Below are 25520 nucleotides of genomic sequence, written 5' to 3'. Positions count from 1 at the left end.
GATGGTGATAGGAGGACAGACACGTCTCACGTGTCTAGAAAGCAGCGCGACTCGAGCCTTCAGAACGCGTCTTAGAAAAATCTCTAGTCAAGTTTGCGATTAGACTGTTCATTTCCGATGGCCTTTGTGTCTTGTCCCGAAGAGATGGTAGCCGCAAAACTTTGACCCTCTAAGTGCGTTCTGGCCTAGTCCTCGCCGCTGTTCGAGTCAAAGCATTTGGTCATGACACGCCATCATCGACAAAGAACCACAGACCCAAATGTTCCAGAAGTCGGCTCCTTCAACGGCCGTGCCTGGAGGCTCATAACGGCCATCCCCACGACCTCGTATTCCGGCACGAGCAAGGGTGACCACTCCTCATCGTGACCTTTTCAGCAGCCCGCACAGGTGTCATCACGATGTCGGACATCACGCCAATAGAAACGCTCTCAGGCATGAAGAAAGTGTGCTTGGCAGATCTACCGATTCTTCTTCGTCAAATACCCGACATCATGTTCGAAATAGCCTCCCACCTCCCCACGGAGTCCGCCATGTGTCTGGCCCTTACCTGCAAATCTCTTTACGGTCTCCTGTCTCAGACGACCCTTCCAAAACTAAGGACAAGCGACAAGAGACTCAACAACTTCCTCTTCCTCATTCTCAAGGACATCAGCAATCAAGAGCTGTACCTCTGTCATCACTGTACGCAACTCCGACACTGGATCTGCCCCACGGGGATGGGCTGCTTAGATTGCCCCTCCATCGGCAAAGGGCAATTACTTTGGAACACGCCCCATGGGAGACTAAACGAAAAGATCCATTCGTGTATCGGCGCATCAGCATATTTCACGTACACCGTCAACGGTTCAGAAGACAGGAACGACAACTCGAGAGTGGTCATGCACCGGGATCGGGGAGGATGGCGATTATGCTGCAGCAAAAAGTTAGATGATGTGCTTACGACTGATTGATTCAACATCACGATTGATGACAAGGGCGACCAGATGCGACAGGAGGAATTCTGAGGTTATACCAAATTTATTTCTCAAACGCATAAAGATTTATCATGATTACATGCACCCTAGCATCCATTATCCTTAACGCCAATAATATGCCCTTGTAATGCTTTATCTAGCAACAATTCAGTTCAATCCAATCTGTTCGAGCAGCCACATGGCCTCTTCAAAAACCTGTTCCAATGTACCCTCAGCTTCAACGGGGAGGACATCCAACTCCGCGACACCGGCAGCCTCATATACCTCAACCTGTCCCTCGACCATGCTCGCCAGCATGTAGTGACCCTTGCGCTCGTTCATCCTGCTAACAAGCGTCTCAGGACTGGCCTGGAGGTCGAGGAAGACAACCTTGACGCCCTCCTGCTCTGCAAAGACGCTTCGCAGGGTATCGCGATACGACTTCCTCAGAGCCGAGCAGCTGACGACGACAGAGTCGTAGCCCAGATCTCCGAGGGCTTCAGACGCTCTCTTACCAATGCGGCTAAGCCATAGAGACCGATCCTCGTCAGTCAAGGCGACGTTGCTGCCCATCTTCTCGATGGATGCCTTGGAATGCAGAGAGTCGCCCTCGATGAAGGGTGCCTTAAGAGAAGAGGCCAGAGAGGTAGCCAGCGTAGACTTTCCGCTGCCGCAAGGGCCCGCAATCATGACGACCGTCTTGGCTGAGACTTCGTTCTTCTTGACCCAGTGGTTGGCCTTGAAGTATCGGACAAAGTTGTCGACAAGCTTCTGATCCAACACGGGCGCTTGGGCCAGCGCCCGTGAGAGAGAGCAGGCATTGTCGGTGACATACGTCTTGGACGGCGAGAACTCGTCCTTGTCATACTTTGACGCGAAGAAGTCGACGAGCTTGATGGGCGGGTTGGCGGCGGGATCCGGGTTCGAGGCGCGCAGGCGACGGATCCACTCCTTGGGCTCGACCTCTTCGAACTCGAGGCCAGCGGCCTTGAGGGCAGGGAGGAGATCGTTGGTCCAGCTGAACATTTTGGGGTTCGCGACGTTGGTGAAGACGCCGTCTGCGTCGGAGAGGGAGATATCGATGACGCCTTGCGCGACGGTGTCTACAGGCAGCCAGGAGGGTGTCTCTTGGAGTTTGGGGAGGGCGCCGACGGTGATTGCCGTTTGGAGCATGAGGGGAATGGCTTCCGTTGCGTTCCAGACGCCGTGTTGGGTGTCTGCGACGATCTGGCCGATGCGCAGGACGCGGGACTTGATTCCGGCCTTGGTTGCCTTGGCGCAGAGGTGCTCGGCGACGACCTTGGACTGGGCGTATCCCATACCCTGAGCCCATTCGAGATCGGGGACGGATTCGGGGACGGGGATCGTCGTCGCGCGCGCGACGGTGCTGACGGAAGAGCAGAAGTTGAACGAGGCAGGGGAAGATGCTCCGGTCTCGACGTCGCCGGCGGCCTTGCACAGGGCGATGAGGTGGTTGACGCCAGCAATGTTGCCCTTTGCGAAACTTGAGAGGCGCATGTTGAAGTTGACTGACCAGGCGGCGTGGATGACGAGGCGGAGATCCTGCTTGACCTGGCGGTATAGTTCGTCGGAGAGACCGAGCTTGGCATCGGCGAGGTCAGTGGACAGTGCGACGAGCTTTCTGCGGGAGGAGGCGGGCAGCGCGTGGTAGAGCCTGCGCTGGATGAGGGAGCTCTTCACACGGCGGGCTGCGTCGGCGTCGGAGCTGGCGCGGGTGAAGCAGTAGATAGTCTTGATGGTCGGGTCGGCGGCAAGCTTGGCGACGATGTGAGCTCCGAGAGAACCAGTAGCGCCGGTGACGGCCTATGGGATGTTAGTACAGAGGTGCGATAGGGATGTTGCTTGGGATATCAACTTACGACTGAGGATCGGTGAGCCGACTCGATAGGACCAAAGTCGCCGTACTTGTCAATAAGCTCTTGCATCTCGCTCTCGATGGGAACTTCGGCCTGAACACCCTCTCCAGTACCAAGACTGTAGAGGTAAGCGCTCAACTTGTTGATCGACGGGTGATCAAATACGACAGTCTGGCCAAGCTTGTTGTCGCCAATGTCAACCGTCCTCAGGATATCGGAACGCATTTGGATAGCCTGCAGGGAGTCGAGACCAAGTGAGAAGAAGTCGGTATCGTCGTCCAGCTGGACCTTCTTTGAAAGAGTCTGGACGAGGCCCTGGCGGATGAAATCTTGCAACTCAGGAACGCTAAACTTCTTCAAGTCGCCGCTGGCCGCGTCTGCATTGTCGTAGACCTCGTCAATATCCTTAGCGTACCGCTTGTAGAAGGCCTGGCGAATGACGCTGCCCTTGTCGGTTCTGGGATACTCGCAGTCGTAAGGGAGAAGCTTGATCATGTTCTTGGAGACACGGGCATAGGCTTCAACGGACTTGCTCGCGCTCTCTACTACGGGCCAAATAATCTCAAGAATCTCATCATTGCTCTTGCCAGCCAGCGCCGCAGCTGGAACGACGAGGGCACCGAGAGATGGGCGACCGACGCCGAAGATGACGCACTCTGTGATGTTCTTGTTGGAGCGGATCGTGCCCTCCATGTGGACGGGGTTGAACTTCTCGCCGTTGACGAGTGCAATGGTGTCGTCAAGTCTGGCAATGTACTTCCACGCCTTGGGGATCGTCGGGTGAGGCTCAAACAGATCCTTTGTGCAGTACGATCCATCCTCCTGATTCGTGGCTACCTTGGCAGGCCAGCCGGGCAGGACGCAGCACTCAAACAGGTTCGGACCGCGAGGAATCCACTTGAGGTACGGCGCGAGCTTCTCGTGCTCGCGAACATAGTTCCAGACCTTGTCGTTGGGAGGGCGGAAAGACGTCATGAGCTGACCGACCTCAGTTGCGCCGTAGTGGCCGACGAGGTTGACGCCGTTGTTGACGAGGGTGTCGCCGAGGTCGTCGGGGCAAGCGGAGCCGCCGTACATGACGATCTTGAGCTGGCGGAGCAGGTCCATGCCCTCGTCTGTCTCTGCGAGGAGCTTGAGCGCGTAGGGCACGCCGTAGAAGATTTCGAAGTTGTGCTTGCGCATGATGCTTGTGAGGTGCTCTCTGGTCAATGGGAGATCCGCGTTGTACAGGTGTATGGGCTTTCCGCAGTAGATGGCGCGGTACAGATTGCAGATACCGTGGTTGTGGTACAGGGGTAGTGTGATGAAGGCCTTCATGTTCATGCTGCTGGAGTAGTTGTGGATGGCCGACTTTTGAGTCTGGTAAATGGGCTTGGGCAAGCCAGTCGAGCCTATGAAGGTCAGTGCTGCTCAATAGGCAATACATGGAATGCAACTCACCACTAGAGTGAATGATGTAGATCAGGTTGCTGGTCTCAACTGAGAGATCACGACCATAATCCAGACGGGTATCAGCATGGACTTCGATGGGGAAGTCAAACGTTGACTGGCCGGCAATCTCAAAGACATCAAGATGAGGCAAAGTCTGCTTGGCTCCCTCAGCCGTCTCGAGGTACCTCTTGTCAGCCAACAGGAACTTGGCACCTGTAACGCTGATGAGAGACTCGATGGCCTCCTGTGAGATTCTTGTTGACAAGAAGAGCGTCGTGTGTCCAAGCTTGGTCAAGGCCAGCATGGTGACGAGGTAGTCAAAGTTGGAGGGGCCAAGAACAGCCACTGTCGTGGGTTTCTCATCTGAGTTGGGACGGCTAGGGATGCGCTGCTCATAGAACTTTGCAACACGGTAGGCAAAAACGTCGAGCTGCCTCATCGTGTAGTCGACATATGTGATACCCGACGAAGGGTAAGACACAATGACTTGGTCAGGTTTCGACCGGGCGCGCCGGCGGACCAGCTCGTCCACAGTCTTGAGAGTTGAATCGTCATTGTCCAAATCCTGCACGGTAGCAGCGTCAATGATGGGATTCGCGTCCAAGCTGGAGCTCGGGAGCGCCGCGCTCGTGGGACCGTATACTGAGGGGGGACTCATGGTGGACGATGTTGCAGGTGGTTCATCCAAAGTCGACGATGAGTGTTCTTCGGATTCTTGATGATTATGAGTCGATGACCACCCTGCTTTTGAGGTTGCGGATGGCTTGATGAGTGGTTCATGTGCCACCCTTTTGAGAGATGGAGAACGGCTCCGCGGCCCAGGCAAGACCGTCATTGTTCCGACGCCGATGAAGTGAATTCCTCAACATCCGCCATGCTGATACCCTGCCTGACGCTCTTCCGAGTGGGCCACGCTTGTGGCGATCGAGGCGGGACAGAAACCTGGAGGAGGGTCTCCGTTGGTGGGGGAGGCATGAATCCGTTTCCCCGCTCATTGCTGGGGTTAGGTGACGGATTTTGAGGGCTCCGCCGACGGGTTTGGACGGATTCGACAAGGGTGTGACTAGCTCCAAGGAAAAGAATCCGTCAGTCTGAATCACGACTGCGGACTCGGTGGTGATGGAGTCGTTGGGAGCCACATGTCTTGATCGCAGTGTCGATGGCAGAGTGGTTGGAAGCGATTTATTATCTGCTTGATCTTTTCCATCAAGCGACCTGTTTTGGGCACATCATTATATAATTACAGCTTGATTTGTGTAGAGTTCAGCAATTGCGTCCATAACAGCCACGGATAAACGCCATTGATCCTTGCACATACACCAAAACACTTTCTCAAGATGCCTCTCGCAACACACTTCACACTCAACACTGGTGCAAAGATCCCAGCAGTGGGATTCGGCACCTGGCAAGCTGGACCTCACGAGGTCGAGCGTGCTGTTGAGACTGCCCTGCGCTCCGGCTACCGCCACATCGACTGCGCCGCCATCTACCGCAATGAGGCGGAAGTTGGTGAGGGCATTCGCAAGAGCGGCGTGCCTCGTTCAGAGATCTTCGTTACAGGGAAGCTGTGGAACACCAAGCACGCACCCGAAGATGTTGAGTCCGGTGTTGACAAGACGCTCAAGGACTTGGGGACGGATTACCTCGATTTGTTCCTGATGCACTGGCCAGTGTAAGTCTCATTCTTTATTCATTTGTGCCTGTTGTTATGCAAGAGATACACAATAATGCATGTACTGACCTCATTTGTAGAGCATTCAAGCCGTCGGATAAATGGTTTCCCATTGACTCCAACGGCGTCTTCGAGCTGGCCGACATTGACCCCGCGGAAACGTGGGCAGCCATGGAGAAGCTGGTCCAGAGCGGCAAAGTCCGCGCCATCGGTGTCTCCAACTTCACTAAGCAGCGCATCGAGGATCTTCTGACAAAGACCAAGACGGTTCCCGCCGTCAACCAGATTGAGGCGCATCCGTACCTCCAACAGCCCGATCTGCTCGAGTTCTGCAAGTCAAAGGGCATCCAGCTGGCCGCCTACTCGCCCCTGGGCAACAACCAGACGGGTGAGCCGAGAACGGTGGACGACCCTCTTGTGGGTGAGCTGGGCAAGAAGCTCGGCATTGACGGCGGCCAGTTGCTTGCTTCGTGGGGTGTGCAGCGCGGCACTGTTGTTCTGCCCAAGAGTGTTACCCCTAGCCGGATAGAGTCCAACTTCAAGGTGCAGGAGTTGCCGGCGGATGCCTTTGCGCAGTTGAACGGGCTCGAGAGGAACAAGAGATTCAATTGGCAGACGAGATGGGGTTTCGATATCTTCCAAGAGCTGGGGGAGGAGGAAGTCAAGAGAGTAGCCCAGGAAACGGGTCCTGAGAACTTGACAAAGTTCACCATTTAGAAGACATAGATCAATGCAAATATTATAGACTGTATTTAAGTCCTGACCCCTAACCTCCTATATCCGGCATCCAAGCCAACGGATTTGAGTCAATGTCCAGGTATGGGCCGAAAGCAGAAGAGTCGAGGTCTAGCCAATCGGTCGTCTGCCACTCATCGAGTAAGTTAGATCCAAGGAACCCTGCGTCGCCCTGGTCCATCAGATCAACGGGGCCAGATTCGGTGCCATACCCATGGTTGAAGTCGAATCCGTCGGTCGTGATCGACGCTCCTCCGTTCCCCCCATTCGCCTGCAGAGGCGGCACATGCATATCTGCAGACAGCGCAGCCACTCGAGGAGCAGAAGTCCGGGGTGCCTGTGAAGCCACCTGAGTTTGCCGTGACATCTGGCCGAGACCCTCTGTCCTGAACTCTTCCAGGATGATGGCGTACCGGCGGCTGGGTGAATTGGACGCCGTGGCGTGCGCAAGATGCGTCTGGCATCGCTCAGCCAGATCCATGAGCTTCGTATGCTTTGCCTTTCCCTCACTCTCAAGCGTGATGCCTCGCCTCTTCTGCTGGATATCCCATACATACGTAACCAGCAGGGCGCAAAACGTGACGTACTGCGTCCACCAAAAGGCGTGGAAGATGGGCCCCTCGGCGGCCATGCCGTCTACTGTCTCGAGCACCGTCCTCGCGGCGCCAATACACTCTAGGATCTGTGTCTCGCTGCCGGAACTCAAGTTACCCAGGAGAAAGAGGCGGTTCGCGTGCATGATGGCGTGGGAGTAGGCCAGTTTGAGTACCGTTGCTTGGCGACGGAAGCTTGGGATCAGCATGGAGGGGCGGATCGACCCGAGATGAGGCGGGAGACTGGCGCGCCATTCGTGAATCTTCTTGCTGAGGCGGTGTGCGGCGGCGACGCGTTCTTGTTCGGAGATTGCTTTTATGGAGTAGACTTCTCTTGATGTGTTTCCGATGATTTGCGCTATCCTGTCAAATGTCAGTACTTGTACGCAGAGAGTGTGATCAGACATGGGGCTGACTTACTTGGCATGGAATATCAGCGCGTCAATGTGACAGTCTGAATGTTCCTCCGATCTCTCAATGGGTCCCTGTGCAGTCATATCCTCGTCGTCGATCCTATCCGGGTAGTCTTGGTCAATGTCATCATCATGGAAGTGACGTGGACGGCCGAATATGACGCCCAGGTACTTGTCTAAAACGTAGCTGGTCCAGAACGTCCGCATACGACATTGTGCCTGGATGTAATCCGAGTTGCCCGGTGTCAAGTGCCGCTTCTTGGCCGCTTTTCTGTGCATACCCAGCGCAGATATGATCTGAAGCGCGTTTCCAAAGGTGTACCAGGCGCGGTTCATACGCGACGTGGTCAGGAGGTAGAGAACCTGGATCAATCGCGACTGAGCTGACTCTAGCCGAGGGAGCCCCGTCTCTCGCTCTGTAAGCTGCAGTGCGACGCAAAAGAGTTGGTCACTACGAGCCAAGGATAGAGCCTCGCCTTCTGGTGAGTGAAATCCCTTGGACTTTTCGTTGTGAGCGGTGGCAATGGCAAGTGCCGTAAGGACGATGGACGCTTTACCCCGGCCAATATCCTGCCAGACGGCTTTTCCGTGGCGGAGGTTATTGATCATGGTCTTTAGCCATGCCTCGACGGAAGGGCGGTGCAGCACACGGTAGGTCGCGATGGAAACATCAAAGTACAGTGCCAGCAGATCCTGAATCTCTCTGGAATCCGGAAGCGACAAGTTGGCCACATCCTCGTCAGTAACAGGGGGCAGCGGCTTATCACCAGCCAGCATGAGTGGCTGGCTGTCGGTCGAGGCGTTGAGCTCGTCCGGGACGATGTTACTCTCGTGTTTCGAGAGCCGCTTCCACGCCCTGTGCAAGAAAGTCACACCCGACGTCGGGTCGAAGATCTGGCCCTGGATCTCAGCCATACCAAGCTCGGGCGAGGCTCGCGACGCCGGGCCCTGGCTCTCGCGTACATGTCCCCTCAGCGAGCGCGACGGCGCGGCCGGTGCAGCGACGTGTTCTCCGCCTCCCTCTTCAGTAGTCCGGTACATAACAGGCGGCTCCTCGGATCCGGATACGGCATTCGAACCTGTAGACCACACAGCTGAGGGCGGAGGTGTCGGGGGTCGACCGCGGGAATACTTTGCATCGTAGACGCACGTGAGGCCCTTTCTGGTACACTTGTCGCAGGGGATAGTCCCGCTGCACCGCGCCTTGCGCTGCTTACAAAAGTCGCACGCGCGGCTGACTTTCTGCAATTTGCGGCGATTCGCTGGGGCCGCGGCGGCAGCGGAGGAGGACCCAGTGCCAGCCAGCTCATCGGATAGAGGCGAGTGCTGATCGGCGGCGGAGCTGAAGCTTCGTTTCCGTGAATCTCCACGGGGACTGCTAGCTGCGGCGGCTGAAGCGGCCGATGAGGAGTGACGGCCATCGAGAGCCGGACTTCCCGGGCCGGGGAGAGGACGGCGGTACTCCGGGGCGTCCATAACCGGTAGGCAAACGTAACGGGATGGAGTCGACGGACTTTTGCAAGGGTCCACTCCCTCTGCTCTCCTTTTCCTGTTATCTTGGCCGTTTGGCTTTTCTGATTTGTCTGCTTATGCGCAGTGTCCCAGTGGAGCGACGAAAACGCACGCACGCGGTTACGCCCGCGCGTTGCGCACAGTGAATGGGCGGGTTACCTTGGGGCAGAGGCGGGAAAGGGTTCGAGACTCGAGGAGGGAGGGACTGGATGGAAAGTCGGAAAAGAAGGAAGAGAGATGGGACAGGAAACTTGAGCGCAAATCGACGGAAAACGGAGGGGATTTGTCTGGGGAAAGACAAGAGTTTCTGACTTGGGGGAGGCGGGGGCCGCTACGACGACCAGGGACAAGGGTGTCTTTTCCCCCGCTTCCTCCTCATCTTTGCTGCGGGGGAAGCACTAGGGGCACATAGTCTTCCTCGTTTATTGACTTGATAGTTGCGGCGTGTTCGGTTCGTGGGTATGCGATAGATCCGGGGTTGTCCGGGGTACTGCTAGATCCGACACCGAGGCGGATTCTTAGGATTTATGGGGAGAGGAACCAGAGGATGAAGGAGAGCCCGAGTTTCCCCGTTAACAGAAGACGCCATGCAGCAATGATCAATGTGATGTAACAGTTAACAGAGCAGATGAGTAAGTGGCATTCTCGAACGGCCAGTATCCCCTGTCGAGTTACCGCATCTGACTTGTTCGGCACATCTTCCGACTTCCAAGATAACATCTGCATGAGGGTTGTAGCCCATCTTGATACCTCCTTACAACCGATCATTGCCGGCAAGAGGCTGACAGCTCCTAAGAGCCAGGGATTCTATCGGGATGTCTCGGCGTGCGCCAAGAGCGAGTCAGTCGTTGGACATCAGAGTGTTCAGGCTGAAGAGGCGTAGCAGCTGGAGATTGCTCATGTAGCTTGGCAGGCACATGCTTGGCACGTGGACACGGCACACGGTTTAGTTCAGAGTTGATGCGTGGAGCGTACGCAACCACCAAGGGAGATGAATACGCCTGATAACTATTTCACTTTGTAATCAATAGTATCAGAGTTTTTGATCGACCTTGACGGCATTGATTTCCCATAGGTAGAATTAAGGAAGTCTCGAAATGAAAGCCATTGATTTCAATTCACAGGCTTTGACACGAAATAAATCAAGTTAGCGGACAAAATTTTGGCACGTATTGCAAGGATTTAAAATACCTATGGTCGATGAGCTGTAAATATTATTTAAGTATTACACAATGACTCGAAAAGTAAGCCACTTATTCTGCTCAGACTTATCATAGGCTCAGGGTTATAGTCGATGAAGATGTCTAGGTAATTCCAAACTCTCACCCAAGCCTCTGCAGAATTGAAGCACGTTACTACTCAAAGGTCACAGTCAGGTAATGGAGCAAAGCTGAGATATTTGGGCCAGAAAGGATTGCTGTTCATTATCGGCATCAACAATCGCTATTTACTCGGGAAAAATAGTAAGTGTCAAAACATCCTCGCGCCTCACCCTACATTTTCTCCACAGCCATCAACCGGACATCGAGACTCAGTCTCCGCCATCCATAGTCCGCCTGCCCTACGACATCCTCGCATAGCTCCTATAGAGTGTACTTGAAGTGAGGGCTCTTGTCACCCATATCCATAAGCTGCTGCTCCGTGTACTTTGCCCGAATCTCCTCCTCGGACATCTTGGCTTTCCGATCATTCCCCCACTTGTAGCTCCATTCCAGCAGCAGCGCAACGATCAACCCGCTGCCGCCAAACGCCAGCGACAGCCCGAAACCGGTGTAGTACTTTGGCTTTTCGTTGTCGAGATACATGTAACTACCAATGATACCACCGATATTGCCCACGCAAATGTTGAAAGCCACACCGATGGCGCGGCGCGAGGCCGGGGCGAGGTTGTTCGCCGCCCAGGAGGAACCCGCGGGCTGAATGGGGTAGATACCCATGCAGGTGATAATGACGCCGACCATAGCTCCCGCAATGTTACCGGACAGATCACCCTTGAAGGAGATGATGACGCCGTAGCCGATGGTGATGAGGCCCATGGGGATCGCGACGAAGGGCATGCGCCAGTAGAACCTATCTGACAAGCGCGCGAAGAAGATGGCTGAGGCAGCGCCGCAAAAGTACGGCGGGACCGTCATGAGCTGCGCGGCGGTATTGTTGAAACCCATGGCCTTCGTGATAGTCGGCAGCGTGAATTTAGTGCCATAAGAACACGCCGAAGTGGCGAGTAGCGCCCACGCCTGCATGTACAGCCGCCAATTCGTGACAACGGCCTTGAGGTCGTGCCACTTGAACTTGTCCTCCTGCTTCTCGTCCTGGAAGCGCCCACCCTGCTTAATGAAGTGCTGGATCTCGAGGAAACGGATTTCTTCGGGGGTAAGCCATTTCCCGCTGAGTGAGGGGCGGTCGATAAGGAGGAAGAAGGTGGCGATGCCGAGGCCGACGGTGAAGATGCCCTCAAGAATGAAAATCCAGCGCCAGCCTTCGTAGCCGCCTACGCCGTCCATCTTTGCGATTGCGGCGGCGAGGAGGCCGGAGAAGGCGCCGGAGAGGGCGGATGTGCAGTAGAACCAGGCGATGCGAGCTGCTAGGTCGCGACTTTTTGAGTTGTCAGTTGAGTGTTTCTGGAAGAGAGAGGTAATGGAGAACTCACGGTAGGTACCAGAATGTGCAGAGATAAACAGCACCAGGGTAGAAGCCGGCCTCAAAGACACCAAGGAGGAGACGGACGCTGAGAAGACCGGCAAAGTTCTTCACGACGCCGTGACAGGTCATGATGACACCCCATATGGTTACGAGGGTACCAAGGTATACGGATGGACGGTTGAACTTTTTGAGGATGATGTTGCTAGGGACCTCTACAAAGAAGTTAGTAAATTGGCCTGGTATGAAGACCGATACAGTCTGATTAGAAGGGGCAGAACGTACCAAGCAGGACATAGGGGACGAAGAAGAGACTGAGCGCAATGTTCCACTGCACACCGCTAAGCTTCAGGTCTTCAGCCAGACCTTCAATCTTGGCATTGCCAATGTTGGCGCGGTCGAGATGGGAGATGAGATAGAGAACCGCAAGCATCGGCACCAAGCGGATGTCGATCTTTTCTCTCAGTGTTAGCAATCAATCCCACTTCGTTTCGAAGCCATCCCCATGCTGTTCCCAGACGATGCTGCGGTATGGAAAAACCAAACATACCTTGCGAATGGTCTTCTTGCGCTGCTCCGGCGTGAAATTGGCATAAAACTCGGCATCGTCCTCGCTGAGCCCCAGCACGCGCACATCGTCGATTATGCGCACCACAGGCGCCTTCTCCGAGTCGGACTGGGCATCGTCTTCTCTGTCGTCGACGAAGGAGATCTCCGGCTTGTCCGTCGTCGACATTTTGCACGGCCTCTATGTTTGAAGTCTTTTTTCGGCTACGTTGTTCCGGTTGTGACCGTTGCCGTTGGCGGGTTGCGATATGATACACTTGACACTGTAAAGAAGAGAAATGAAGTTGGAGGGATGTAGAGGAGGAGGGGGAGAGGGAAGAAAAAGGGGATGCTTCTGGCCTGAAGAAGAGAGAAAAGGAGAAGCAGCAAAAGGTGAAGCAACGATCTCGAGATGTACGCTCATATGTATGCGTCGGACGACTACGAGGTAGGAGTAAGGTAAGGTAGTCAAGGCTAGGTGGCTAAAGGTAAATGGAGGCTCCAAGAAACACATAAGCGTAACAACCCGAACGAGACAACCAGGTACAGACTTGGCACAACCACGGTGTTGGATCCTCCCAGGAAAGCCGCACTACTCCATGCCACTACTACCACCTCTGGGCTCTTGGCCCGGCCTATTCTCTCCCCCTCGGTCTCTGCCTCTGTCCATCTCGCCCATGGTACCCTGCTCGGTTGCTCTAACCTCCCCCCTCGAGCCGCGATGGCTGTGTGGGGTCCCCGCAATCGCGGAGGCCCGGCCGCTGTGGATTTGTTAACCCAATGGACTACGTAGATTAAGTGTAGTGGATAGCATTCTGAAGCCGTGAGGGAAGGTTTGCATATGCTCGCTGGTGGATTTGTTTATCCGTCGAAATTTTGACGGATTTCCAAACACGCACCAAAGACCAAAGGGGATGGAACCACTTTTAGTCGAATGTTGCTGGCATTTGTCATGTAAGAATATGGACATGACGGATTTGTACCCACTTTGCGTTGAGCTTTCCTCGTGGCTGTTCTCTAGCCCGACGGACTTGTCTCAAGTTCTCGTAGCTTGTCGTTCTAAACCCTAGTCATCTTGAGAAACACAATGATGAATGATTTCAACATGACCTAGGTTATCGGTTATTGTCATGTCACACGGTGACATGATGGCATCCGTGCGGTTCCGACAGAGAGGAACAAGCTAACGGACTTGTCAACCATCGGTCCACGTCAATCTCGAGCTGATGTGTCTCTCGAAAAGCTTCGCCCAGTCTAACAAAGACATAGATCCAAGTCAGAACTGACGACTATCCGGCAGTTGGAGGCTGCGGAGAATAAACCCAGCCAACCAGCCACCGCGACGGGCATGCTTAATCCCCAAATCCCAGGAAGTCGATCCCTCTGGGCGCAACCCCCTCCTCTCCCCTCCCCGACTCAAATCCTCCCGTCTTCTCCCGCGATAAACACACCCTCGTGCGGGGAAAGTGTGATGCGGGGGATGACGGACTTTGGAGATAGGCGATCGGGCGCTGATAGTCGCGTTGTCTTCGTGGGTTCACGTTATGTGGATTTGTACAGTCAAGATAATGCTCGCGAAGGAAAAGAGCGAGTCGTAGCGGATTAACAATTTCGTTAGAGATTCATATACTTCGTCGGAATTAAATACATGCATTACAGCATTACGTTCTTTCGTCCATCATTTTCATAGCCAATGTGTCTCTTCTCGCTAGGCACTCGGTGCGTCATCACACAGCACCACGCCAGCAAGAGACAATAGCAATACCCTCCACAATCAGCACTCTACACCTGCACATCCTTCTCAGAGTGCGAGACGCGAATCTGCTGGTGATAGTTATTCATCGCCTTCTCGTCAACGGCGCCCTCCTCAAACACGTCAACAGTGGTACCCTCGAACTTGCGCGCGGCAACCTTGTGCTCAAACAGCTTGTCCAGCTCGGCGTAGGTGCGGCCGCGGGGCTCGGGGACGCGGAAGTAGGTGTACACGCAGCAGAGGAAGCAGATGCCGCCCCAGAAGAAGCCAGTGTAGTTTTGCCAGTTCCAGGCGCTGGGGTTGAGCATGTACGGCGTGAGGACGTTGTTGATGATTCCGACAATGTTGCTGTAGGGACAGTGTGGTTAGCATGCGTTCGATTTTCAGACCGGAAAGTGCATCGGGAACTTACTAGAGGTTACGGCCAAGGACGACAGTCTTGATCTGCAGACGACGCGACGGCAATTCACTGACGAGCGAGTAGCACACGGTGCCGACGGTGAGCTGGTAGAAGAGAGCCCAGACCATCATGATGGAGCCCGTCGCGAGCGCGCCCTGGTCGCGGTGTTCGGCCGGCACGAGGCCCAGGAAGCCGAGGATCATGAGCATGCTGCAAAGACCGCAGAGACCGTAGAGGTACAGCGTGCGACGGCCGATACCCCACGACATGAGGAACCACGCGCCAAAGACACCGACCATGTTGATGGCGTACTGGCCGAGCGCAAAGTTGTACGAGTTTCTGGTGGAGAGACCGGCCTGCTTGAGGAAGTATCTGCGTGCATCGTAATATTAGTCTGGTGCAACTAGAACTCAAGCAACAAGAGTGCACAAAGGCAGAGACTTACGTAGAGTAGTTGGAGAACGAGTTGCCGCTGAGGTTCTGAATGGCCCAAACCATGCACACAATCTCGGTGCGGCGCAGGTCGACGCCCTTGAAGCAGTCCAGGTAGGACGCGCCCTCGGTAATCTTCTCCTCAATCGAGTTGGTGTGCACCATCATGGCGACCGTCTCGTCGGCGTCGAAATCAGTCTCCTTGTCTCTGCTCGTCAGGCGCAGCAGCGACTTCTTGGCCTCGTCAATCTTGCCCTTGCGCACCAGCCACCAGGGCGACTCGGGCGCAAAGTAGATACCAATGGCCAAAGGCACCGGCCACATCCACTGCAGCGCATAGGGAATGCGGTATGCCCACTCGTCCTGGCGGTCGAGCATGGAGACGATGACGCCAATACCAATCTCCTGGCCCATACCCCAGCAAAAGTTGACATAGGTCGTCAGGTAGCCGCGCAGGGCGACGGGGCAGACTTCGGAGGCATAGGTGATGCACAGCGTCTGGAAGACACCCCATGGGATACCGCAGAGGATCTCGGCGGCGAGCAGAGTCTGAACGTTTTGCGCGGTGAAGAAGATTGTGGTGAAGGCGGCGACTAGCAAAAGACATGTGATGACGGTCCACCTGTAGCCGAAGCGTTCCGAGACCCATCCGTTGATGAAGAGGCCGATGATCTCGCCGACGGTGGCACCGTTACTGAGGCCGGCTTGCCACGGCGCAGGGACCTGGTAGGATCCGTCGGCGGTGAGGACGCCGTACTTTTGGTTAAATTGCGGGAATGCGTAAAAGTTGCTGACGAGACTGATGTCGTAGCCCTCCATGGCGATGCAGGTGGAAATGAGCACACTCCATGCAATGGCCTTGGGGTAGAGCTTAATGCCCTGCATCAGAGTCATCTTGTGCTCCTTGTCCGTGGCCGCTTTGGCGTTCTGGACAAAGTTGCTGGCGAGTTTGGCCGAGTGGTGATCGCCGATCTCGGCCGAGACGCGGTCTGGGGCGGCGACCACATCATCGTGCGCCGATTTGGACTCCATCGTGGACGGGCTTTGGAGGAAGGGTTGCGTTGCGTGGCGTGGTGGAGTTGTTGTTGTTGATAAACTGTTCTCAAGGAGAAACTGAATTCTCCTGAGGTTCTACGGCGATGCACACACTATCGCGTGCTGCAATGGGGAGATTGCGCGCACAACGTGGAGATCGTTGAAGCGTTGCCAAGGCTGGCGTTGAGCAGATGTGGTGAGAAAAAGAGCTCTGAGAAAGCGGCTGCGCTGGGAGATGCTGCTTGCTGAAGAGGAGATCGTCAAGAGGTGGAGATTGGGGGGGAATCGCCGGATGTTATATAACAACAAAATATTCGCGCGCGACGGGAACGAACGGTCCTGGATTGTGTGGGACGATGGCTACGGGCCTACGGCTTCGATGGGAAAACCCACAAAAGAAAGGGCTCGAATTTTTTGACGAAGTGCGAAAGACTGGGGCCGGGACATTGAACTCGTCTGGTTGTTTGATTTGATTTGTTCCGTTCGGTATCGCGCATCCTCTTTTTTTGTGGTCAAATAAACAAGGGCAATCTTCCGATAGACCAGTCGTCAGCTAATGGAAGGATGAGGAGAATCCTGTGCCGAGAAGACCAGGGGACTGGTCAAAGTTACCGAAGCCGTCGCAATTCGCAAGGGGCCTTTGGGCTCTTTGGCTTCTTGGAGACATGGAAGAGCAGAAAAGGGAGCTAGCCATTGGGCAGATTGGTTCTCGTCGGCGAGGGGTACCCGTTCATCTTTTGATAGCAGATGCTGGGGTAATTTGGGACTTGAGCAAGATAAGGTAAAGCGACGTGACATTTCTGTCGTCGGAGTGCCGCTCAAGGGGGGTTGGCGTGTTTCTCTGTGTCATGACAGGGTGCGTTCGACATCTGCCAGGCCGTCAGGTTGGGACGGAGATGGGAACCCTTTGCTGCCATTGAGTTTGTCTGGGCCAACTCTAGCGTGCGGGGGAAGTTTGAGCGTCGCCATGTTGGTGGTGTCGAAATGGTCAGCTGAGCGGCCGTTGAATCGTTGATTGCGTGCAGACCCAAGCCATCGGGAAGAAGTCCATAGCTGCTGCAGCAAGGGAGGGCGGGGAAGAAAAGTCCAGGTTCAGCTTTCGGGTCAGTGAGTACGGCGTAGTGAGGGTGAGAAACAAAGATAGAGTTGGCGCCGGTAATGTGGGAGGGAAGGGCGAACGAATGAAAAGAAAACTATTGAGAACCTCGTTCGACTTTGCTGAAGAACCAGAGGCCCGGGAACAATTGAATCCAAGAGCCCAGAAGAGCCAACAAGAGTCTTCAAGTATCTGCGCCAACTTTGCTTGTTGGCATGACACAGTTTGTTGGCAGTTGGGTACCGATAGCGAAAAAGAGAGAGCGCTGGGGAACCGTCGGAGTGGCTCGGCCATCGGCGTCTGGCTGGCCTTTTGAGACTGGCCTGAAGTGCCCAGAAACTGGCAGAGTCTGCTCTGGTTAAAAAAGGGGTCCCTGACTCTCTGTGTCTGTGGTGTGTGTGTGTGTGTGTGCTATGTGTGTGTCGTGAGTGGAGAGGTGTCGTCGGATGTGCTGCTGACCAACTCGCATCCCCACACACGTCACTGGTCGTCGCCCCGGACTCAAGCTTCAATTCAATTTCAGATCTGCTCAAAAATCGAGGGGCTCCCCCAGATCTTCTCCATCTTCCCCGGGTTTCAATCATTTCATTGCAGCCTCAACTGGGGGCTCGGAAAGAATTGCAAGTGGCACAAGTGCCATGCCGTCTCCCGAAGCGCCTGATTCGCTAAGTGCCACGACCTGGTGAGTGAGACTCTGCTGATCCACCCGAGGAGGGGCGGGCCTCTCGGGGAAAAACACCTGTTTTGGAGGCGTCAATTTGGAGGCCATTCGCACCGACGGCGACACGGACAGCGGCGCCGCTCACCTTGAGACGCGGGGTGCCGAGCAGACTTCGGCGAGAGATGAAGGCAATGAAGCTCTCGCCGGTGATGGCAAGGTGAAGGAAGCTCAAGGGTCTTCGTCGACGTCGTTGCCATCTGCTGCTCCAGCTGAGAAAGAGTGAGGAAGTCGGTTGCGATGGCTCTGAACTCGGTCTGTGAGAAAAGAGGCGGCTGTAGAGAGAGAGCCGGTGGGAGAGAACCGCAGAGTTTGACAGAGATGTCATGATCGAGGAAGAGATTGCTGACTGTGTTTGATCCGTGCAGCGAGCAGTGTCGCGAGCAGCACCTGCGATGTGATCGAGTGCTGCCCATCTGCGGGCGGTGCCTGATGACAGGGCGAGAGTGCAAAAAGGGCTACAAGTTTCGCGCCCCCAAGCACGCCGTATTCAGAGAGAGCCACAAGTGGCCTGCGCCGCCAAAGAAGCTCAAGTTCATCGACGAGACTCGCGGTGTCGAGCTCGGCGAGGACCTCGACAGCAACGAGTCCGTTCACGACTCGGCGCCAGACGTTGACGAAGTTGGGACAGAAGCCACAACAGAAGTCGCGTCCACTTCGCCAGGCACGGCTACGGCCGTAGACTCGACAGTCTCTGATGATCAGCGTCGGCCGTCAATATACGCAGCAAAGGCGGCGAGCTGGCCTTTGCCTGGCGACGAGAGCCGGCCCGGCGCCAAAAGCGTCGTTGATGGCGGCGACGTGGTGGACGAGCCTGTCCAACCTCCGCATCGAATATCGTTGAGTACGCCCGGCGCCGACAATCACAGCCAGCACGGCAGCCATCGCGAACATTCTGGCTCCGTCGTGAGTCTGCCGCCGGTGCAGTCCATGTTGCCGCCGTTGGAGGGCATATACACCGATCGACCGATATGGCCTATCCAAGGGCGAAAAGAAGCCACGCTGTTCCGTCATTACGTGGACAAACTTGGATTCTGGGTATGTTGATATAGCTTCGGGATGGCTTGCTTTTTTGAAGCAACGAAGAAACGACACTGACTGGACCACTAGCTCGATGCGTGTGATCCCTCCAGACATTTCGAGGTCGAAGTACCGCAGCGTGCCGGCTCATGTCCTATCTTGCTCAACGCCATCTTCGCCCTTGCCTCGAGGCATCTGAGCCTGACGAGCGCATACGACTCGCTGGCATCGAACAGGTACCACGAGCAGTGCCTCAACTACTTGATCCCACTGCTGGACCACGCAGGAACGGTGTCGGACGAGAACTTGTTTGCTGCAACAATCATACTTCGCGTGCTGGAAGAAATCGATGTAAACACCCTAGGCCAGGACACGCACGGCCACCTGCTCGGAATTCACGCCTTTGTCAACGCCGGAGACCGATTCCTTATGCCGGGAACTTTGACGGCGGCATGCTTTTGGGCAGGACTGAGGCAGGAGATCTACAGCGCCGTCATCAACCAACAGGTGGTCCGAATGAACCTCGGTCATGCCATTGTCGACCGATCCACCACCCCGGCCGACGACTTTGTCTGGGCAAATCGTGCCATTGTCCACTGCGCCGATGTCCTCAACTTCTGCTTCGGGTCCGAGGCGGGGTCGGTGCTGCAATGGGGCCAGCTCGAAATGGCAAACAGAGAATGGAAGAACGCGCTACCGCCTTCGTATACTCCCATCTTCTTCCGAGAGAGGACAGATGAGGAGGCTTTCCCCGAAGTATGGTACCAGAAGGCTTGTCATAGTGAGTATACCCCTGGTCTGGTCCCGGTCTGGTCTGGCCTGATCTCGGAACTGCTCCCGGACACGGAAAGTATCTCAGATATCCGACGATCCGGAAGGCTGGCTCATGGCCAACCCTCCTCTTCAGGAACCGCTTACTAACAACTCCTTGGTAGTCATCGCTGTCCAACACCACATTCTCGCCGAAATGTACCTCGTGCTGTTCAATCCGAGCATACCACGAGTCGGCGGCGGCCGCAAAGCTGCTGAGAAAAGGCTGACCCAGCAGATTCAGGATCTCCTGCGGAGTCTCTGTGGAATTGGCATGTGCAACCAATGGTCACCGCCGGCCATGTTCACGGCGTGTATGGGTATAGCCATCGGTACGTTTTGCTTTCTTGTTCCTTTCCGGTTCTTCTTTCGTTGCTTTTTTCCTATTTCTGTAGCCTTTAAATTCGAACTTCCTGAACAGTAGACTAATTTGGGCCTCCTCCAGCCGGTGATCGATTCGACACCAAGCATGACCAGGAAGCTCTGCTGAAGATGCTCAGCATCACCGAAAAGGCCCACGCAAGGCCCACGACAGCGGTGCGGGATCAGCTGATGCACGCATGGGGCTGGTTGGACGGGGAAGCAATGAACGAGGATTGAGGAGGAGCACAGGGTGACCGCCCACTCCGCCTACCCCAGACCGCAGAGGTTGGGAGAAGCGGGGTTCAGAGACATGCGTAGGCGAACTGGACTGGCAGGCCAGTCGCCGAGAAGATGTTTGATGAAAGCCTCTTCCATTGGATCACGATAACGACTGCTGGCGAGACACGAGAGAGATCGTCTCTCACTAGGATTGGATGTGGATCACAATAGACTTGGTGCATGGGGCTGGACTGGACTGAACTGAACCGGACAGGACTGGATACGTCCCCCGGACTTGGATTTCGCTTGGTTTGCAATCTGTGGATACCCGACTTGATAGTGTAGAAGCGTCATGATGCTGTGTTTGTAGCGGCAGGATCTGGCTGGCCTGGCTTGGCTGGCACAGTAGTATAGCGTACGATGCAGGTTGAAAGCAATCGGACATATTTCGCGATTCCATCTGCTTGGTTCTTCATTATCCGCGGGTTATCGCTGGCCAACCTGATCTCGAGAGTGTCTGATTTCAAAGATAGTGATGCTCACGGCCTCCCCGCACACGGCGCACACGGCGTTCCATCCACATGGCGCCCATATACGAATAGATGAGCATCGTCGTGTAATGCCGGCTGGTCTGAGCTTGAAACTGACAGCTGCCGTGGCACATTGGAACACGTAGGGACCATCCAGATCCCGCGGGGTTGTTTGGGAAGCGTGGGGAAGCCAGCAGGTCTTGGCCAAGCTCGCCCTGGATTACCGTCAGGGACGACATTGGGAAGGAGGCCCCGAAGCTGTGACGAAAATTGATGTCAGACATGTTCGTTTTGGGCGAATCGGAGGTTCCAAAGTCAAGAATCTCGGGAGAAGGCCGGGACGGACACCGGGTGACGGTGAGGGGAGAGGTCTGGCAAGGCCTGGGCAAGGGACCACTGGGATGTCCCCTCCGGCAAGTGTTCTATATCCAATCAGTAGGAAGCCATTACTGAAAAGAGGAGAGGAATCCGCGGGGATGGAGATGTCCTGCATTGAGCGGGAATGGCGTTGGTTGGCGTTGGCAGGGGGGCGTCGAGGTCTGCGTGGCAGCCAAGTGCCAAAAGAGGGAATAATCAAAAATAGTCTGCAAATCCCATGATGAAGGCGGCGGGGCCAGAAGGCCTCGTAGGGTCGTGGAGGGGTGGACCGGGGGAAAAGCGATTAAGCTTTGCCGCAGAAAAAGAATCCAAGATTGGCAGAGACGCAAGGGCGCCGTCACATTGCATCGTTTCTGGCCATCCCGGAATGCGGTTGGCGTGGAGTCGTGGAGGTCTGGAGAATAGGCGAAGCGGGATTGAAGGTGTGGAAGAAGCGTTCGAGCGTTTGCGACTAACAAGGATGGCAGTCGTGGGTCTCGGAATTCTTTACCATTGTCGTCGGGAGTTGACGAGAGGTCAGAAGTTTTGGAAATTCCAGCAACTTGCACGAGTCTCCAGATTGTCCCAATTGGGACTAGTATCAAAAACTCCAGAGTCAGGCGAGATCATGTGACCGGAGATTCTGGCTACTTCTGTTCCGGCGAGCGAAGAGTGGGTCCATCTCTGGATTTGGGTGGGGTCCTCTTCCAGCAGGAATTCGGCGATTTTCTCCTCTTCCAACTACGCAAAACTTGGAATCCCCTCGCCGGCCTCGCCTTTCTTCGTCGCAACGTCGCAACTCTCCAGGGCCTCTCCACAGATCTGAAATCTCGCCCCGTCTTTCCTGCTCCATCTGGATCATAACCACTCTCCGCGGGGCATAGTTCTGCATGGGCAAGACAAGGGCCATGCAGATGACGACCCTTCACGGCAAAAACGTCAACTCGGGCTGCTTGTCCAAGTTAGCCTTTTGCCCACACCAGTACGGATACCCGGTGCTGCCATGACGAGGTACTTGGCCCGAATACTGCGTCTGGCGGGCGATACTAGGTACCTCGCCATGTCCGAGTTTTTTCCCGTCCTACTCCTTCGTTACTCTACTTGCCCTTCGTAATCTTCATCTTCCGTGATCTTGTCTTCAACAACATATTTAAAGACTATCTCCAGATACCTATTTCTCCCTCTTTTTGCTCATCATCAAACCAGTCTTCAGCATTCGAGTGATACCCCCCTTGGAAAGATCATCATATATCGACTCTTTCTTCATATCGAGCTGTAATCTTTCTTAGACTTTCTGTACCAAACTCTTCTTTTCGACTTTGCAAACTACCGTCACAATGGCTGCTGCTGTCGCCACCCCTTACGTCCGCACCGACGGACACGCCCTCGAGGAGACCACCGACTTTGTCGAGGAGGTCAACATTCTCAAGGACCAGTACAATAAGGCACAGAACGACTTCGAGGGCGAGTCCAAGTTCGACTCAGAGAAGGACAAGACCGCTTTCCGCCAGTACGAGGATGCTTGCGACCGCGTCAAGAACTTTTACAAGGAGCAGCATGAGAAGCAGACCGTCGGGTACAACCTCGCTGCCCGCCAGAAGTTCGCCATCGACCTTACTGGCAAGATCCCCTGCCGCGATGAGATGACCATCTGGGAGGCCATGGAGAAGCTCAACACCCTCATCGACAACTCGGACCCCGACACCGAGCTCTCTCAGATCCAGCACTTGCTCCAGACCGCCGAGGCCATGCGCCGTGACGGCAAGCCCCGCTGGATGCAGCTTACCGGCCTGATCCACGATCTCGGCAAGCTTCTCTTCTTCTACGGAGCCGAGGGCCAGTGGGATGTCGTCGGTGACACCTTCCCCGTCGGATGTGCCTTTGACAACCGCATCGTCCTCCCCACCACCTTTGAGGGCAACCCCGACAACACCCACCCCGTCTACAGCACCAAGAACGGCATCTACGAGCCCGGCTGCGGTATTGAGAACCTCATGATCTCTTGGGGCCACGACGAGTACATGTACACTGTCTGCAAGGAGCAGTCCAAGCTTCCCCGTGAGGCTCTCGCCATGATCCGCTACCACTCCTTCTACCCCTGGCACCGCGAGGGCGCCTACCGCGAGTTCATGAAGGAGGGTGATGAGGACCTCCTCAAGGCCGTGCTTGCCTTCAACCCCTACGACTTGTACAGCAAGTCTGATGATGCCCCCACCGTTGAGGAGCTCAAGGTATGTCTTACTCAATCCTACCCGGATCTAAATTTCATCATGAGACTAACAATTTGATAGCCTTACTACATGGAGCTCATCGATGAGTACTTCCCCACCAAGGTCATCAAGTGGTAGACATGCCCTTTCAGATTGTCATGTTACGACGGGTACGAAATGAGATGGGACCTTTGGCATACACGCCCTGGGACATATGTTCATGTCGCAAGAGGCACGGCGTTTTAATTGGGATACTTGATGATACATTTGAGCGGTCTTTGTGTGTGCGTATGAGATAAAAACATGGCCAGAAGAAGCCTTGACGAGTCAACTGAAAGTACTCGAGTTCAGGAAGTCTAGAATTTCTTTTAATAGACTAGCGCTCTGAAGAAATCGTTGCAGCGCAAAAAGATCCGGACCATGTGATGTTGCCTTCACCTGTCGATTCACTTGATATAGCCAGGTATCGCGAGCAGCTAATCTTGTCGTGATGCAGGAACTCACAGTTTGTTTGTGATTCATCACACCCACCCACACCTAGACACAGTCAGCTGCTTCACTCATCTCATGACTCTTATTCTTGGCAGCGTAGATGACAAACGCAACTCATCGTGTCTTTCAACCCCAGAACTTCATCCGACTATTTATCAACGCAAGTGAGATAAAGTTGCTCGAACATTCACCTGATTCTCATCACCCTCTTTTCAATCCGAAATCGAGCTTAATGCCGGTGGAGTTAGTGTAGTGATCTCCCTCATTAACGGCAATTCAATAGATCGTACTGTTCTACATATTATGTATCAACACGCTGGTTGTTTGTCAACCCCAACCTTGGCTTGGATTCCTCATCGAACACCTCGGACCGTGGTATTTCTCTCAACGCCAACCCATAGGCGCACCAATTGAATGACTGCTTACGAATCGCCACATCAAGATAACGAGGGACTTCTGATTCGGCCCCCGACTTAAAGCAGTTATCCAATGGCATGATTCCATTGCCCCACCCTCTCAGCGACCGGAGGCCCCAATCATTATCCGTGTCGGTAAGGTCCACATCACCGAGAGCAGGGCCCGCTTACGGAGCCGGTCGGGGCATTTGTCTTTACCCTTACCCCAGATCGTCACATTGAGCAAAACATGCTGTGCGACTTTTCTTTCTTAGGCATAGAAAAGAATTCAGACTTTGCAACTCAGGCAAACTTGAGGCAACTCATCCAGGGAGTGGCAGGTGTTTCTCCCCACATATGCCACATGTCTCGAACTCCTAAATTCACATGATGTGAGGCCAATTTCACTCCAGCCCTGAGGCCAAGTCGTGCACTTACCAACGACCCACAAACGCACCCACAAGCACACAAAACTGTAGACATCGTGACTCAACAGAGAACGATCCACAAATCCAAAGCCCTAATAAACACCTTGTGCTCTCGCCCTCGTCATCAACGAGTACCCATCATCAAGCACAATAGCTCAGGGGTAGAGCGCTGGGCTCATAACCCAGAGGTCCCTGGATCGAAACCAGGTTGTGCTATCATCACTTTTGACTTTTTGGTTTCCTAGTTCTCCAGAATCAGAGTGCACTTGCGCTCTCTTTATATCAAGCACTAGTGGTCCATTTCCACGGATCAGACCGACTTCTTTCTCGATTCTTCCAAGATTCAAAGCATAAGGCCATCACTGACTGTGTTTGGACAAACTAGACAATGTGTAAAACTGCCGGCCTGAGAGCCCTCAGAGCACGAGTGAACCATGTTTCTTCAAAAAGTTTTGCCTGGTGGTGTTTGCGCCACCACTGACCGTTCTCTAGCCCTTAAGAATTGGTTCATCCCATGTTTCCCAACCCACTTGACCAGGTTTGTCGGACTCAAAAGACAGCCGTCCGCCGCCCTCATAAAAGCGCAAGCGCGTATTATTCTCTATCGCAATGTCATTGGGTCAAACTTGAGCCTCATCTTCGCCGACTTGGCAATAAGCGGTCCCGCAGGCGCGTAAATCTTGGCTGCAGCTTTTACTTAGCCTAAACATCTCAAATACGCACTTCCGCCCGCCACAAATAAATGCCACACCAAAGAAGGCGAACGGGAATTTCCGGAATGCTTTACAACGCTCATCCAACGTATACCAGCACCGCGGTTCACGTCAGATTTGACACCCGCACGTCTCCTTTGCTGAGTCCTCGGGTAAGAGAGCAATGTGGCGAGGGAA

General features: G+C 54.6%; 9 protein-coding genes across 9 annotated transcripts; 5 read left to right on the top strand and 4 right to left on the bottom strand.

Moving 5' to 3' along the window:
* Window positions 1–398: 398 nt before the first annotated feature.
* Window positions 399–950, top strand: CPAR01_11527 (uncharacterized protein; the record flags this gene model as incomplete). The annotated part of the gene is made up of 1 exon (XM_060495786.1): window positions 399–950. One exon carries the CDS (start codon window positions 399–401, stop codon window positions 948–950), a length of 552 nt encoding a protein of 183 aa, XP_060346134.1.
* A 171-nt stretch (window positions 951–1121) lies between these two features.
* Window positions 1122–4919, bottom strand: CPAR01_11526 (male sterility protein; the record flags this gene model as incomplete). Its single annotated transcript, XM_060495785.1, has 3 exons — window positions 1122–2777; window positions 2834–4221; window positions 4271–4919. 3 exons carry the CDS (start codon window positions 4917–4919, stop codon window positions 1122–1124), a joined length of 3693 nt encoding a protein of 1230 aa, XP_060346133.1.
* Window positions 4920–5598: 679 nt separating this feature from the next.
* CPAR01_11525 (GCY) lies at window positions 5599–6650 on the top strand (the record flags this gene model as incomplete). The annotated part of the gene is made up of 2 exons (XM_060495784.1): window positions 5599–5933; window positions 6014–6650. 2 exons carry the CDS (start codon window positions 5599–5601, stop codon window positions 6648–6650), a joined length of 972 nt encoding a protein of 323 aa, XP_060346132.1.
* A 49-nt stretch (window positions 6651–6699) lies between these two features.
* On the bottom strand, window positions 6700–9150 carry CPAR01_11524 (fungal specific transcription factor domain-containing protein; the record flags this gene model as incomplete). The annotated part of the gene is made up of 2 exons (XM_060495783.1): window positions 6700–7624; window positions 7682–9150. 2 exons carry the CDS (start codon window positions 9148–9150, stop codon window positions 6700–6702), a joined length of 2394 nt encoding a protein of 797 aa, XP_060346131.1.
* A 1619-nt stretch (window positions 9151–10769) lies between these two features.
* On the bottom strand, window positions 10770–12562 carry CPAR01_11523 (inner membrane transport protein yfaV; the record flags this gene model as incomplete). The annotated part of the gene is made up of 4 exons (XM_060495782.1): window positions 10770–11781; window positions 11837–12041; window positions 12112–12280; window positions 12377–12562. The coding sequence occupies 4 exons, from the start codon at window positions 12560–12562 to the stop codon at window positions 10770–10772; spliced, it is 1572 nt and encodes a 523-aa protein (XP_060346130.1).
* Window positions 12563–14154: 1592 nt separating this feature from the next.
* CPAR01_11522 (sugar porter family MFS transporter) lies at window positions 14155–15989 on the bottom strand (the record flags this gene model as incomplete). Its single annotated transcript, XM_060495781.1, has 3 exons — window positions 14155–14473; window positions 14538–14897; window positions 14971–15989. The coding sequence occupies 3 exons, from the start codon at window positions 15987–15989 to the stop codon at window positions 14155–14157; spliced, it is 1698 nt and encodes a 565-aa protein (XP_060346129.1).
* Window positions 15990–17726: 1737 nt separating this feature from the next.
* CPAR01_11521 (uncharacterized protein) lies at window positions 17727–20236 on the top strand (the record flags this gene model as incomplete). Its single annotated transcript, XM_060495780.1, has 6 exons — window positions 17727–17770; window positions 17882–18028; window positions 18175–18844; window positions 18917–19607; window positions 19678–19968; window positions 20082–20236. 6 exons carry the CDS (start codon window positions 17727–17729, stop codon window positions 20234–20236), a joined length of 1998 nt encoding a protein of 665 aa, XP_060346128.1.
* Window positions 20237–22108: 1872 nt separating this feature from the next.
* Window positions 22109–22219, top strand: CPAR01_11520 (uncharacterized protein; the record flags this gene model as incomplete). Its single annotated transcript, XM_060495779.1, has 1 exon — window positions 22109–22219. One exon carries the CDS (start codon window positions 22109–22111, stop codon window positions 22217–22219), a length of 111 nt encoding a protein of 36 aa, XP_060346127.1.
* Window positions 22220–22442: 223 nt separating this feature from the next.
* On the top strand, window positions 22443–23453 carry CPAR01_11519 (uncharacterized protein; the record flags this gene model as incomplete). The annotated part of the gene is made up of 2 exons (XM_060495778.1): window positions 22443–23336; window positions 23397–23453. 2 exons carry the CDS (start codon window positions 22443–22445, stop codon window positions 23451–23453), a joined length of 951 nt encoding a protein of 316 aa, XP_060346126.1.
* Between the last annotated feature and the right edge of the window lie 2067 nt (window positions 23454–25520).

This window comes from Colletotrichum paranaense (assembly GCF_030867605.1).
Source record: "Colletotrichum paranaense strain IMI 384185 chromosome Unknown Scaffold_9.1, whole genome shotgun sequence".
In the NCBI taxonomy this organism is placed as follows: Eukaryota; Fungi; Ascomycota; class Sordariomycetes; order Glomerellales; family Glomerellaceae; genus Colletotrichum; species Colletotrichum paranaense.
Note: the sequence above shows the minus strand (reverse complement) of the source record. Positions and strands in the feature narration are given on the sequence as shown.